Source organism: Pediculus humanus, genomic scaffold (genome assembly GCF_000006295.1).
Source record: "Pediculus humanus corporis 1103172107627 genomic scaffold, whole genome shotgun sequence".
Taxonomy (NCBI): domain Eukaryota; kingdom Metazoa; phylum Arthropoda; class Insecta; order Psocodea; family Pediculidae; genus Pediculus; species Pediculus humanus.
The window spans coordinates 90,686-103,670 of NW_002987240.1; the positions used below are offsets into that span (position 1 = coordinate 90,686).

General features: G+C 29.7%; 1 protein-coding gene across 1 annotated transcript; it reads right to left on the reverse strand.

Moving 5' to 3' along the window:
* Positions 1-4,623: 4,623 nt before the first annotated feature.
* Positions 4,624-7,633, reverse strand: Phum_PHUM253780 (uncharacterized protein; the record flags this gene model as incomplete). Its single annotated transcript, XM_002426400.1, has 4 exons — positions 4,624-4,858; positions 5,133-5,287; positions 6,313-6,524; positions 7,558-7,633. 4 exons carry the CDS (start codon positions 7,631-7,633, stop codon positions 4,624-4,626), a joined length of 678 nt encoding a protein of 225 aa, XP_002426445.1.
* Positions 7,634-12,985: the final 5,352 nt, after the last annotated feature.

Sequence of the window (12,985 nt, forward strand, 5' to 3'; positions counted from 1 at the left end):
AAAAGAAAAAAAAGAAAATTATTTCCTTTTTTTTACCCGTAATTTATTTATTTTTTATCTTACTCGTGGACTGTGCGCGAAAACGCGCGAAATTGTGCGCGCGCGCGCACGCAATCCTTCGACGTTTTTCTCTTGCCACGACTCCTCTCGCGACTAACGTTTTTAATTATGCATTTCCAAACATGGCGGCTTTTATTATTAAAAAAAAAAGCAAATCATTTACCGAAAAAAAAGGAAAATTCTTATTTTTTAATTAAAATCGTGTAATTTTATAAAATCCGAATTAACGTTAATTAACGACAAAAACAAAAACAAAACGATTTTATTTCCGACTGGAGAGGATTTTGATAATTAACTATTAATTAATAATATTTTTGAAACCTTGTATTTTACACGAAATAAATTTCTTTCTCTCTCTCTCCCCCTCCCTCCCTCTTTCTTTCTCTTTATTAAAAAGAATCCTAGACGGTTTTTCCTTATTTGGCATCCGACAACATGAGAAAAGGAAAAAATTAAAAAAAAAATCGATTCTTATTTTGAAATTAATGTCGTTCGTAAACTCAATTACATTTTTTTTTTTTTTTTTTTTTTTTAATTAATTTTTTTAAAGTGGATGAGACTTTATCAAATATTAAAAAAAAAATCATATTATAATAATAATTACTTTTCTTTACCTAGATCTCGGTTTTCCGGGTGTGACGTCATAAAATCATATTGCATTTTTTAAAAAAAATTTAAGACCCTGTGATCGTCGTCATCACCATCGAAATAAAATAAAACAATAAAATTAGACAGGATACCATATTTCAAAAGATTTTAATGAAAGAGACCCACCGATCGACTTGCCCGGAAATGATCAAATTTCAAATTCCAAACCCGTCGCTCCATCTTTTTGAAAAACCGCAAAAATAAAATAAAATAAAATAAAATAAAATAGAGAAAAAAACCGCAGGTTTTTCGATTCATTTTTAAAATGAAAAGTTGGTAAAGGAAGGAAATAAAGAGAGAGAGAGAAAGAGAGGTTTAAAAAAAAAATGAAAAAAAAAAAAAAAAACGGTCGCTCATTGATTTTCGCAGGGGGCGCTTTTACAAAACGACGAATCCCACTCTAACGGTGAAAAAATGAAACTAAAATCGTGGAAAACTCCGACGCGGAACCGATAATAAAAGGCGGTGGAGTGATTCGTGCATAGCATCATAGATGTCGCTATAAATTCGTGAACGCATTTTCCACATTCATGAAATACAAACAAAAAAAAACAAAAATTTTCTTTTTATATCCGATTTCGATTCGATGAAAATTACCGCGAATCCTCATAAACAAATTAAAAAAATATTTCATAGTTGAAAAACAGAATAAAAAAAATAACGAACGCAACGCGATGGCGCCAAAAAAAAAACATTTTCAAAAATGTATCCAATCGAAAAGGGGGGGGGGAGGGAAAAAAATGGCAGAACGATCGGTTGAAAAAACAAAAAAAAAACAATTATTTAAGCCTTGAAGGAAATTTTTATTACGTTGTCGACGATAATCTCATTAGTGAAACGTAGGGATCTTATGGAAAATTAATTTCCGTGAAAAAAAAAAAAAAGGAAAATTTTACAATAACGAAAACGGTTAATTTAACGATTACAATTTTCTAACGTAAAAGGTAATAATAATAATAAATGAACAATCGTAAAAGTTACCTTTTTTTTTATAGAAATAAACGATTACAAAAAACCTCCCCCCACCTTTCTAAATAAAAATTAAATATTTCGGTTTTGTAAGTGACGTTTAAATTTTTAAATTTGTTCAGAAAAACCTCGTACAAAAAAAATTATTATTATTATTATTTTTTATTTTTGTTTTTATTTATTTGCTTTTCCACTTCAGACATTTTCATTTTTTTGGATATTTTTTTTTTTTTTAAAGTTTGAATGATAGAAAGACAGAGAGAGAAGAAGAAAAAGAGAGGAAAAAGGGAGAGAGGGAAGGAAAGAAAAAAAAGAAACAAAATGGAAGGAAGCAGCACACAATTTTCCGGAAAATTTTCTTTCGAATGAAACAATTTAGTCAATCGAACGGCTTCATTATTCGTGTCAGTTTTTTTTTTTTGTGGTGGGGGAAAAAAAAAATGGAGTCGGTGTCACCGAAACCCGCGTTTTGATTTATTTTCTCTATGCATTTCGCGCCCTCTAACGTTTTATTTATTCTGTATTAAAAAAAATTTTTTTTTTCTTATTCCACTACCAAAAAAAAATTAAGAATTCGAACCGTTAATTAAAAAGTCCGTAAAATAACTACCTTGAATAACAACTACAACAAGCAAACCTCGCCGGAAAGAGAAAGAGAGAGAGAGAAAAAAAATAATAAAATTAAAAATTTATAATCCAATCAAACAATTTCTTTTTCTTCTTTTTTTTTCGGGGGGGGGGGAAGGGAAATAAAAACCTGAAAATTTTTTTTTCTTCTCGTTTTCGAAAACAAGATAAAAACGTTAATAAGATTTCTTCTAAAGAAAATTTAATTTTTTTTTTTTTTAAATTCTCTCACTTTTCCTATTATTTAATTCTTTTTCCGTTTCTTTTCTTTTGAGACTACAGAAAAAAAAACAACAAACAAATAATAATAATAATAATAATAATAATAATAATAATAATAATAATAATAATAATAATAATAATAATGTTACATCGATTAAACTCATTTTTTTTCGATTTTTAAAATTTTTCAAAAAGAAAAAAAAATACGACAAAGTTTTCCAATCGATTTGAAATCAAATTCTTTATCATTATTATTATTTTATCATTCTTTCTCCTCCCTTCCTTCTTCCCCCTCCCCTTCCCAGCTTATAAAAAAAATTCTTGGTTTAAAAACGACTTGAAAAAATTTTTTTTTTTTTTAAATCGAGAAAAACCACGAAAAAATAATCCCACGATAAAATTTAAATCTCTCTTCGTCGAGAATAACTTTACTATTTCAAATCCGTATCTAGCAAACAAACAAACAAACAAACGAACAATAGGAAAACAACGGCGTCCAGTTTTATAAAAAAAGGTAAAACAAGAAAACACGTACAATTATTTATAAAATAATCTAGAGGTAGAGAGTTTTAAATTCAAAATGAAATAATGTTTAAAACACACACAATGAAAAACAATCAGAGAATTATGAATTGTATAATAACCAAAGAACAACACAACACGGACAAACATATATTATATGTTTATAATATGTTTAAGCAAAAGGATTTAAAATGGATTTCCAACGTTTAAAACAACTTTTTCCCAGGAGCCTTTTCCCCCCGGACCCCGGCCTCAGGTCTCCCTTACTATATCCTTCCCCCATCCTATACTTTCCTCCATTTTTTTTCCCCCCTTTAAAATAATTACAATCATCATTTTTCTGTCATTTTTGCTGTTTTTTTTTTGCAGTGCGAATTGAGGGGAGGGAAGGGAAGGGGAAGGAAGCGTGGAAATAATTACGTAAAGTGTGTCGCGTGCACAAAAAACGAACGATAATAATAATAATACTACTAATAATAATAATTAATAAAAGTGAAAATAATAATAACAATTTTTGTTTTTTTTTTTTTTTGCAACAAACTCGAAGCGTGAAATAATAATAATAATAATAATAGTAACTTTCTGCTACAACTACTAATACTGCTAGTGCGAATTTATTTTATTTAATATCGTCATCATCGTTATCGTCGAATCTAAACTTATAATAATAATAATAATAATAATAATAATGATGATAATTATATAGGTCGTTGCTTTCGTTACGATTTTCCAACAGCGAATTCGAAATCTAATCGAAAATTAAAGTTTTCCAGACGACAAACATACATGTAATTTGTTTTCACAGAGGTTAAAGACATCGCGCCACTTGAGAAAATACATGTATGCATATATCAAAACGTAATAATAATAATAATATTAACAAACACGAAAACAATAATAATGATGATGATAGATGTAAAAAAAAAAAAAAAAATCGACTTCGCGAAAGCACTTCGTAAAGAGAGAGAGAGAGAGAGAGAGAGAAAAAAAATCTGGTAAAACGGATATATATATATATAAATACAAACATTAAATAATCCGATTTCCTGTTCTTTCTTTTTCCCTTTCCCTCCCCATCTCCCGTCTCTCCCTCCCTCCCATTCCGGTCTCCAATTCCCTCCATTCATTTTTTATTATTCCCATATGAGATTTTTGATCGAATAAAAATAAATAAATAAATAAATTTTAGGCACGCGTACTTTACTTTTTTTTCTCCTTTTTCTTCTCCTTCTTTCTTTTTTTCCAAACTTGAAAAATAAACAAAAACTTAAGAAAATTAAGATGAAGAAGATAAAAAAGAAAAAGAAGAAGAAGAGGAAGAGTAAAAAAAAAATGAAAAGAATAATTTTTTATAATTAATACGACGACGACGACGACGACGATAACGAAATCTCCGCCCGTTATTTATTCAATGTCCGTGACGTGAATTTTTTTTTTTTTTTTTTAAACGTATTAATGATAATGATGATAAAGGGAAGAAGAAGAGAGAGAGAGAGAGGATGACGATGGCGACAGAATATCAAATCGATTCGTCTTAATTTATCAGAATTTCTCTCTCTCTCTCTCTAACATTTATCACGATTTTCCAAAAAAATAAAAAAAAATGATTTTCAATCGTACCTTTATACGTGGAAGAAGCTGTCTTAGAGCAGCCTGATCTCTTCTCGTTCCCAATCTGTCAACATCCGCTTCGACTCCTTCTAATGAACTTTCTGTTTCTGACAGCCAAGCTAAAAATTTATCGATCGATCTATCGAAATTATGTAACGAATTCATCGCCGAATGAAGAGATTTTCCACGATTTACGATACTGAAATGAAAAAGAGGAAAATATAAATGACTTTTATTTATTTCTTTCACGATTTTTTAAAAAAAAGTTTGATTGTTTCTTCTGATTTTCTTCACAGACCCCCATCCCCTATCCCCTTCCCTTAAGGAAAAAAAAGAAAATAAAAACTTGGAAGGAAAATTATAAAAAAAAATTTTCTTCGCATCTTTGGGTAAATTTTCTTACTTTTCTTAATCAAATTAATACGAAATTAAAATTGGGGGTGCGTAGGTGCGTGCCTGGGTGGAAAACTCACCTAGTATTGAGATTGTTATAACGCTGATTTATTTGTTCAGTCATTTTTTTAACTTTGGTAGTATCATCCTGTTGATAAACGGCTATCAACTTTTGAGTTAACGTATTAAAAAGTTCCACGTGATATTTGTATTGATGAAGTTCAGCATGAAACGACTGGAAAAAAACAGAAAATTAAATTTTTTTTTATTTTTTATTACTGATTAATTACTCGATTAAAAAAATTATTATTATTATTATTATTATTATTATTAATTTTTTTTTTTTACGTTTATTTATTCATTCACATTCGCGATAACGACAAACAACATTAAAAGAAGAGGGAGACGCTTAATCCCCCTCCTAACCCCGAAAAAAAAAACGAAATTCGAAAATGGAGGGTAGGGAAATAATAAGAAGCGATAAGAAAACATTTCGTGGGGAGGAGGGGGAGATTTTTGTCGTGTTTTTTCCATTAACGTCACTCAACCGAAAAAAAAATATATATATAAAAATTTATCGGAGGGCGTATCGGAGAGCAAAGAGGTTCCATGTCTGTTTAAATAATAATCTTAATAATAATAAAAATATCAAGACGGCGAATAAAAATTAATTACGCCCCCTCACTCCTCCCCCTCTCTCTTAGATTTACCTAAAAAAAAATAATAAAAAAAATTTACGACTTTTTGGAAGGGTGTACTTCTCGGAATTCGAGGGCCTCAGAAAAAAAAAAAAAATTAGGGGGACACGTTGGAAAAAAACGACAGGAAAAGTTTTCACGTATTCACCGGAAATAGAAAAAACGAATCGATTCGTCATAAAAAAGAAAGAAGGGAGGGGGGAGAAATTTAAGTTAATGACCCGATGAAATAATAAATTTTCAAAAATTTTTTGACTGCGGCGTAAAGGTAATTAACTCCCCCCACCGCCACTACCATCACCACCTCGTTACCTATTTTCCTTCATTCTTCCCCCTCCTCCCTCTCCCCGGAAAATCCACTTTTGAAGAAATCAAAAAATCTTTTTATTATTTCAAACGACGAAAGGAAAAGAAAAAAAATTATTAAAATAGGAAAACGAAATTTTTTTCTCTCGCATCTTCGATCACCACCATATTATTATTATTATCATTTACAAAAAAAATTTCCGCGACCGTTTCGCTCCGGAAAATTAATATTAATAATAATAATAATTAAATTTACCTTTTGCTCGCGAAGTTGAGCTTCTAAAACGTCAGCCGTGTGTCCGACGGTTCCCATTCTTTCCAATCTCGTTTCCATGCGGGTCAGCCAAGCGTCGACTTCCTGTCGTTTCGCTTCGTACCTTTGAGAATCTCCCAACATGGCGTCGAGTTGAGCTTTTCTCTGCAATACTTTTGAATTTGTTTCATCCCAATGCTCCCTTAATTTCGTTACTGGCGACATAGAAAACAAAAAAAAAACAAATTAAAAATCATCCCTTTTTTTTCCTTTATAAAAAAAAGAGGGGAAAATGGGGGTAGAAAGAAAGAGAGGGAGGGAGGAAAAAAAATTTCGAGAATTGTCGCAAGACGACAAAACCTGATACCTGATACCTACGCTTGCATCAATTCTCTTTATTTAAGACCAATTGATGAGAAAAATCCGACATTTTTAATATTTTTTTTAAATTAAATCCTTACGCGAAATTGAAAGGAAAAAAGGAAAAATTAAATACAAAATGAAACGAAATGAAATAAAAATAAAAAGAAAAATAAATACACATGAGAAAACATATGAAAAATGAAAATTCCACATGATGAAATTATATATATATTTTTATTTGCCCTCAAGAATAAAAAAAAAAAATTTTTTTTTTCTTTTTATTAAAGCAATAAAAAAAAAAAGTAAAAAGTAAAAATAAATTAAAGCACGGTCAGCAGCAGCAGCAGCGGCAGCAGCAGCAACAGCAGCGATGGAAAAACATCAAAATCAACCTTTGAGCAAAATAAAAATTTTTAAGAAAAAAAAAAAAAAATTATTCCGAAAAGAGAGTGAGAGAGTGAGAGTGAGAGAGGAGAGAGAGAGATAAAAGAACGCCCACGCTCACAACAAAATACGTATAAAGTGTATGTGGAGTGAAGAGAGAGAGAGAGAGAGAGAGAGAGAAAAAAAAACACAACAACCGCCATTTTGATATGATGCGTGATATCATGAGTTATATACGTAATAAAAAGCCAAAAAACCCAAAAATTACATTCCAAACAAACAAACAAAAAAAAAATAATAATAATGATAAACCCATCCCGAAAGAAAAGGAAAAAACCAGAAAAAAAACAGAAAAAAAAAAACCAAAAAGCTTTCCGACTTGTTGTTGTGCTCGACAATGCAACCAACCTTAGAAAATAAAAAAAGCAAAATTTAAAAAACCCCCAAATTTTTTTTTTTTTTTTTTTTTTTTTTTTACAAGGACAAAATGGGGTCGGTTACCTTTTAAGCAAGTACGAAGATGATCGAAAACCGGAGCGCAGGACACCGTTGAACTCACTGTAGATAAAAAATACATGGATGAACAACAACAACAATAATAATAATAATGGCAGAAATAAAAATTAATAAAAAAAAAAAAAGAAAAAAACTAATAGTGATGATTATCAATCAATCAATCGATCAATCGATCGATCAATGACATCATCAACGACGTGGCAAAAGAAAAATCGTAACTGTAATGATAACCGATTGACCGATTGACCGACCGACGGATTCTTCATTAAATAAAAAAAAATCGTTTTTCCAATTCTATGAACACGTGACATTCGTTTCCGGTTTTGTTTTGTTTTGTTTAACAAACAATAAATTAATTTTTACACACGAGTAAAATAATAATCATAACAACAACAACAACAACAACAACAATAATAATAATAATAATAATAATAAAACGAAATTTTAATTAAACACTTGCGAATACTTGTTTTCTCCCCTCTCTCTCCCTTTCTCTCCTTCCCTCCCCTCCGTTCCTTCCCCTCTCTCTTTTCTTTCCCGATTCGGAAAAATTAACTTTTCTTTTTTTTTTTTTTTTACACAAAACTTGTTAAAAATATTTAAAAAAAAAAAAAAAATTTTTAACGTGCTCGCTTTTTTTTCCGTTTCGTAATTTTTAGTAAAAAAAAAAAAAAAAAAAACCAAAATGGAAACGATGTAATGATAATGATAATGATAATAATAGTAATAATAATAAAATTTGACGTCACGAAACAAAATCATCATTATTTTCTTTAAATGTTATTAACGACTTATTATTATTATTATTATTATTATTTTTTTTTTATTCTTCTTTTTTTGTAAAATAAATCCATTCATCAATTTTTTTTCTTTTCTTTTCTCTTTCATTTTTCAAAAAAAAAAAAAAACTCGTTATTATCAAAGTCGTTTAATTATTGATTATCTTTTAGAGAGAGAGAGAGAAAACCGTTTCATTCTTTAAGAAAACTTCTTTATAATCTGAAGGAGGGGGCCTCGCTCGTCTCTCTTCACATACAAGCGAAATCATGTGAACAACAAAAAGCTTTTCACCATCTTTTTCTTTCTTTTCTGGAGTACCTATTCCTCCTCCCCTCCCCTCCCCTCTCTCTCTCTCATTGTTTCCCTTTAACCTCACAATAAAATTCACGTGAATTACGTATATATACATTTGTTTCAAACAAAAGAAAAACGATTAAATGTAAACTCAATGGAAACAATTGAATGTTGCGCGTTTGTGTGTTTGTGTTTGTCTGTACGTTTGTTTGTGTGACGATTTCGTACGCAATTTTCCTTTTTGTTTTACAAACGATTCGAATATTCGATTTTTGTGTTAAAAATTTTCTCCCTTTTCTCATCATTTAACAAATGTTTCGCGCTAAAGAGTGAAAACGTTCGGAAAATTCGTGAACAATGACTTCTAAATGGCATTAAAACCGATAAAAACCCGCGATTACGTTTGAGATCTCTTCCCCCCTCACTCTCTTCCTTGCTTTCCAAACAAACAAAGAATGAAAAGAAGAAGACAAAAAAAAAAAAAAGCTCGCGTTTCTAAAAAATAATAATAATTAAAAAAACCGGAAATAAACAAATTGCACGTACGTAATCAACAAACAAATTAAAAAAAAAAAAGAAAGAAGAAGATAAATAATTAATTTACTACGTTCGGGGAGAATGAATAAGAAAAGAAGAAGAAGAAAAGAAGAAAGAGAAAGAAAAAATTAAAAACTTCGCTGGAGAAAAAAAAAAAAGAAAAAACAAAAAAGAACCGGAAAAGACTTTTTAAATTATCGTCAAGTTTTTCCGCACCTAAAAAAAAAAAAACTTTTAAACGTTTTCGTTAATTATAAGCAACCTAGAGGGGGAAGGGAAACCGAACGTAAAAACGTTATAAAGCGGATGTTAAAAAATTTCTTATAATAATAATGATAATAACCGTTCGGAAATATTTATATGTATACGCTGTAATAAAAATTTTCTTTTTTTTTTTTTTTTGAAAAGGAAGAAACAAAAACTTTTTTCTTTTCCGTAAGAATTACAAAAACTTTTCATGATTCTAAAAACAAACGTCTAGAAAATTCTTTACTCGAATAAGAAAAAGAAGAAAAAAGTTTTTCAGTTTTTAAGTTTCTTCTGCTTTTATTTAAGAAAAAAAAAAGCAAAATAAAACGTCATAAAACGTTATATTAATTGATGGCATGACAAAAGTTTACAACCCCAAAGTCGTTTTTCTTCGGACTTTTTTAGACGGGACGGGAAGTGAAAAATTTTGCCAACGACCCCCTTCTCCCCCTTTCTCCCCCCACAGAAAAAAAGATGGTGAAACGACGACGACGTGGAACGTTTAAAAAATCAAACGCGTAAAATTTTTTTTTTTTAAATCATAAACCGAACGCCCGTTCGATAAATCGAATTTTCATCGAACGCATTAGGCCCCTAACCCCCCAAAAAATTATATTTATATACTTTTTACTTTTTTTTTCGAGTTCCGGCGTTCGTTTATGAAAAAAAAAAACGAACGAGCAATTTTATTAAACGTTCATTTTTTTAAAACACCGAACGCCGATCGTAAAAGGCCAAAAAAAAAAAAAAATTTAATGAAGAAATTTTATATGCCGAAAATTTTTTTTTTTATTTTCGCGTTCGTTTTACCTTCAACTTTTTCCATTCGCGAAAGAAAAACCGAAAATTGACGGTGAGATGGGGGGGGGAAACCGGAAAATAGTTTCGACTCAATTATTATCGTTTTTTTTCTTTTCAACCTTTTCCTCCCCCACCTCAACCCCGTTCGATTTTCTTACTGATTAAAAAAAAAAAATTTTTTTATTGATCTCTGCCATAATAATAATAATAATATCAACAACATTCGTGATTATTATTATTATCATCATTAACATTTTCATTATTCTTTCAACCTTTTCAAACCTTTGCCTAACCTTTTCTAACCTACACGTTTTCCTTTTTTTATGGAAAGGTAAAAAAAAAGGTTTAAAAACGAATCAACATCGTAAATAATTGATCGAAAGGTTTCAAAGGTTTCAAAAGGTTTTTCCCGTTTTCTCTCTTCCACCCCTGATTCTTCCCGTTTTCAAATTTTCAGTTTTTTTTTTTTTTTCAAATACTGATAACTTTAAAAAAAAAAAGAAATTTAATAAAAAGGGGGAGGGACGGGAGAGGAGGAGGAAAAGAAAGAGGAGGGAAGTTCACTTGATCTTAAACCTCCTTTAAAAATAAAAAATAAAATCTTGCCGAATTTTCTTTCTTTCATTTTTTATTTATTTTAAATATGGCTTCTCAAATTCTTACCCCCCTCCTCTCTCTCTCTCTTCACTTCTTTCTTTTACTCTCTATCTCTCTCTCTCTTTCACTCTCTTGAAAAAATAGAAAAAAAAAAAAATTGCTTCGTTAATACGTAATTGACTTTTAACATTTTTTTCTTTTCTTTCTTTTCATTTTTCAACCCTTTCATTCTTTCCGTCGAAAACTTTTTTAATTTTTTTTTAACTTTATTTATTTAATTAAAACGCGAAATTATGTCATTCATTTTATTTATTTATTTATTAAATTATTTATTTCGTCGCCATTTAATAAAAAAAAAAAAAATTCATTAAATTCCGCTTAGAAAAAAAAAATAAATAAATAAACCGATCATAAAAACTTATAAAAATTTTTTTTTTTTTTTCCGTATGAAAATTCGTTATTTCGTAATCCGACAACCGAATTTAAAAAAAAAAATTTTAATATAATAGAAGATAATTGAAAATAAAATTTCGCGAGTTTCAAAACTTTCGCGTTATATAGAGTTTCCAAACATTTAAATGGACTCTTTATTCGGTCGGTTGAGCGGGGGTATATAAAATGGACGCGAAATTTTTCTTACTTTTTTTTTAATGTTGTCAGAATCTGAACGGTTGCATATGTTGACGGATTCGAACGGTTTTCGACGTGACGATACGCTCACGCGCGAACAAATTTAATTTAATAAAAAAAAAAAAAAAAAAAAAACAAATTCGTTGAAATCGCGGCCATATTTCAACAGTTTTAAATTTCCCACCTTTTAATTTTTACATATGGAAATTTCGCAAACTTTTTCTTTCTTCCCCCCCTCTCTCTCTCTCTCCCCCTATTTCATAAGAAAATTTCGAATGGGAAAAAGTAAAAAATTTTGAGTCGTCATTAAAGAAAAAACAAAAACAAAAAAAATCAAATTAACATGCATTAAATGCATCGATTGAATGATTCATGTGAATAATTAAGGAGATTAAAATCGAAACGTTCCGCTTCTTGCCCCCTACCCTTCCCTACCTGCCCCCCCACTCCCCCAAATCCTTTTTCCTTTCTTTCTTTAAAATGTTAATAATAAACAAAATAATTTCACAAAAATTAAAATTTTTAAGAAGCCGAAAAATAAGAAATTCAAAAAAAAAAAAAATGGCGAAGGGAAAATTGGAAAGGAGGGAGGAAGGAAGGAAGGGGGAGGAACTTAATTCGAAAAATATTATTGACGTTTTAAATCTCTATTACTATGTTTTTAAAAAGAAAAATTTTTTCTTATTTTTTCCCTCTCTCTCTCTCTCCGTCGCCAACTAATTGATCCGATATAATATCGTCTGCTATTACTAATAACGCTTTTCTTCCGTTTTCTACGTCACAATAATGATAATAATAATGATAACTTAAGACGATGGAAAAACCGTGCAACGATGATGACGACGACGACGACCCTTGAATACTTGATTTTTCTCATTTACTAAAACTTTCGAGGTGGATTTAACTCGCGACCAAATTTTACCAATTTTCTTATCTCTCTCTTTCTCCCTCTTTCCCTCCCTTTTTCTCTCTGCCCCCTCTCTCTTTTTTAAAGTGAGATGAAAAGCACGAAAAAAAAAAAAAAGAAAAATTTCAAGCAAACATCTTAATTTTTTTTTTTTTTTTGAACGAGGAGGAAACGAAAAAACAAAAACCATCGGAAAACAATATTGAGCCTTTCATTTTTCATCATCATCATCATCACCTCTTTTTATTTTTTCCTTTTTTTTTTAAAGCAGAAGAAAAAGAAACGACTTTAACTTATCGAATGTTTTTTTTTTTATCTTTTTTAAATTATTACAAAAAAGAAAAGGAAGAAGAAGAAGGAGAAAAAGTGTTTTTTTCTCTCTCTTTTTCTTCCTTTCGAAACAATAAAAACGAGACGCAAAAAAAAAAAAACCATAAATTTTTCAAAAATGGCAGTTTCGAAATCGAACAAACACAACAACAACAGCAACAAAAAATGAATAAAAAATAAAAACAAAAAACCTAAAACGAAAATGAAACCCAAAGTTTTGAATACAAATCAACTTGGACAAAGATTAACAAAACAATTCGACGTAGAGAAAAGAAATATAAATTTAAA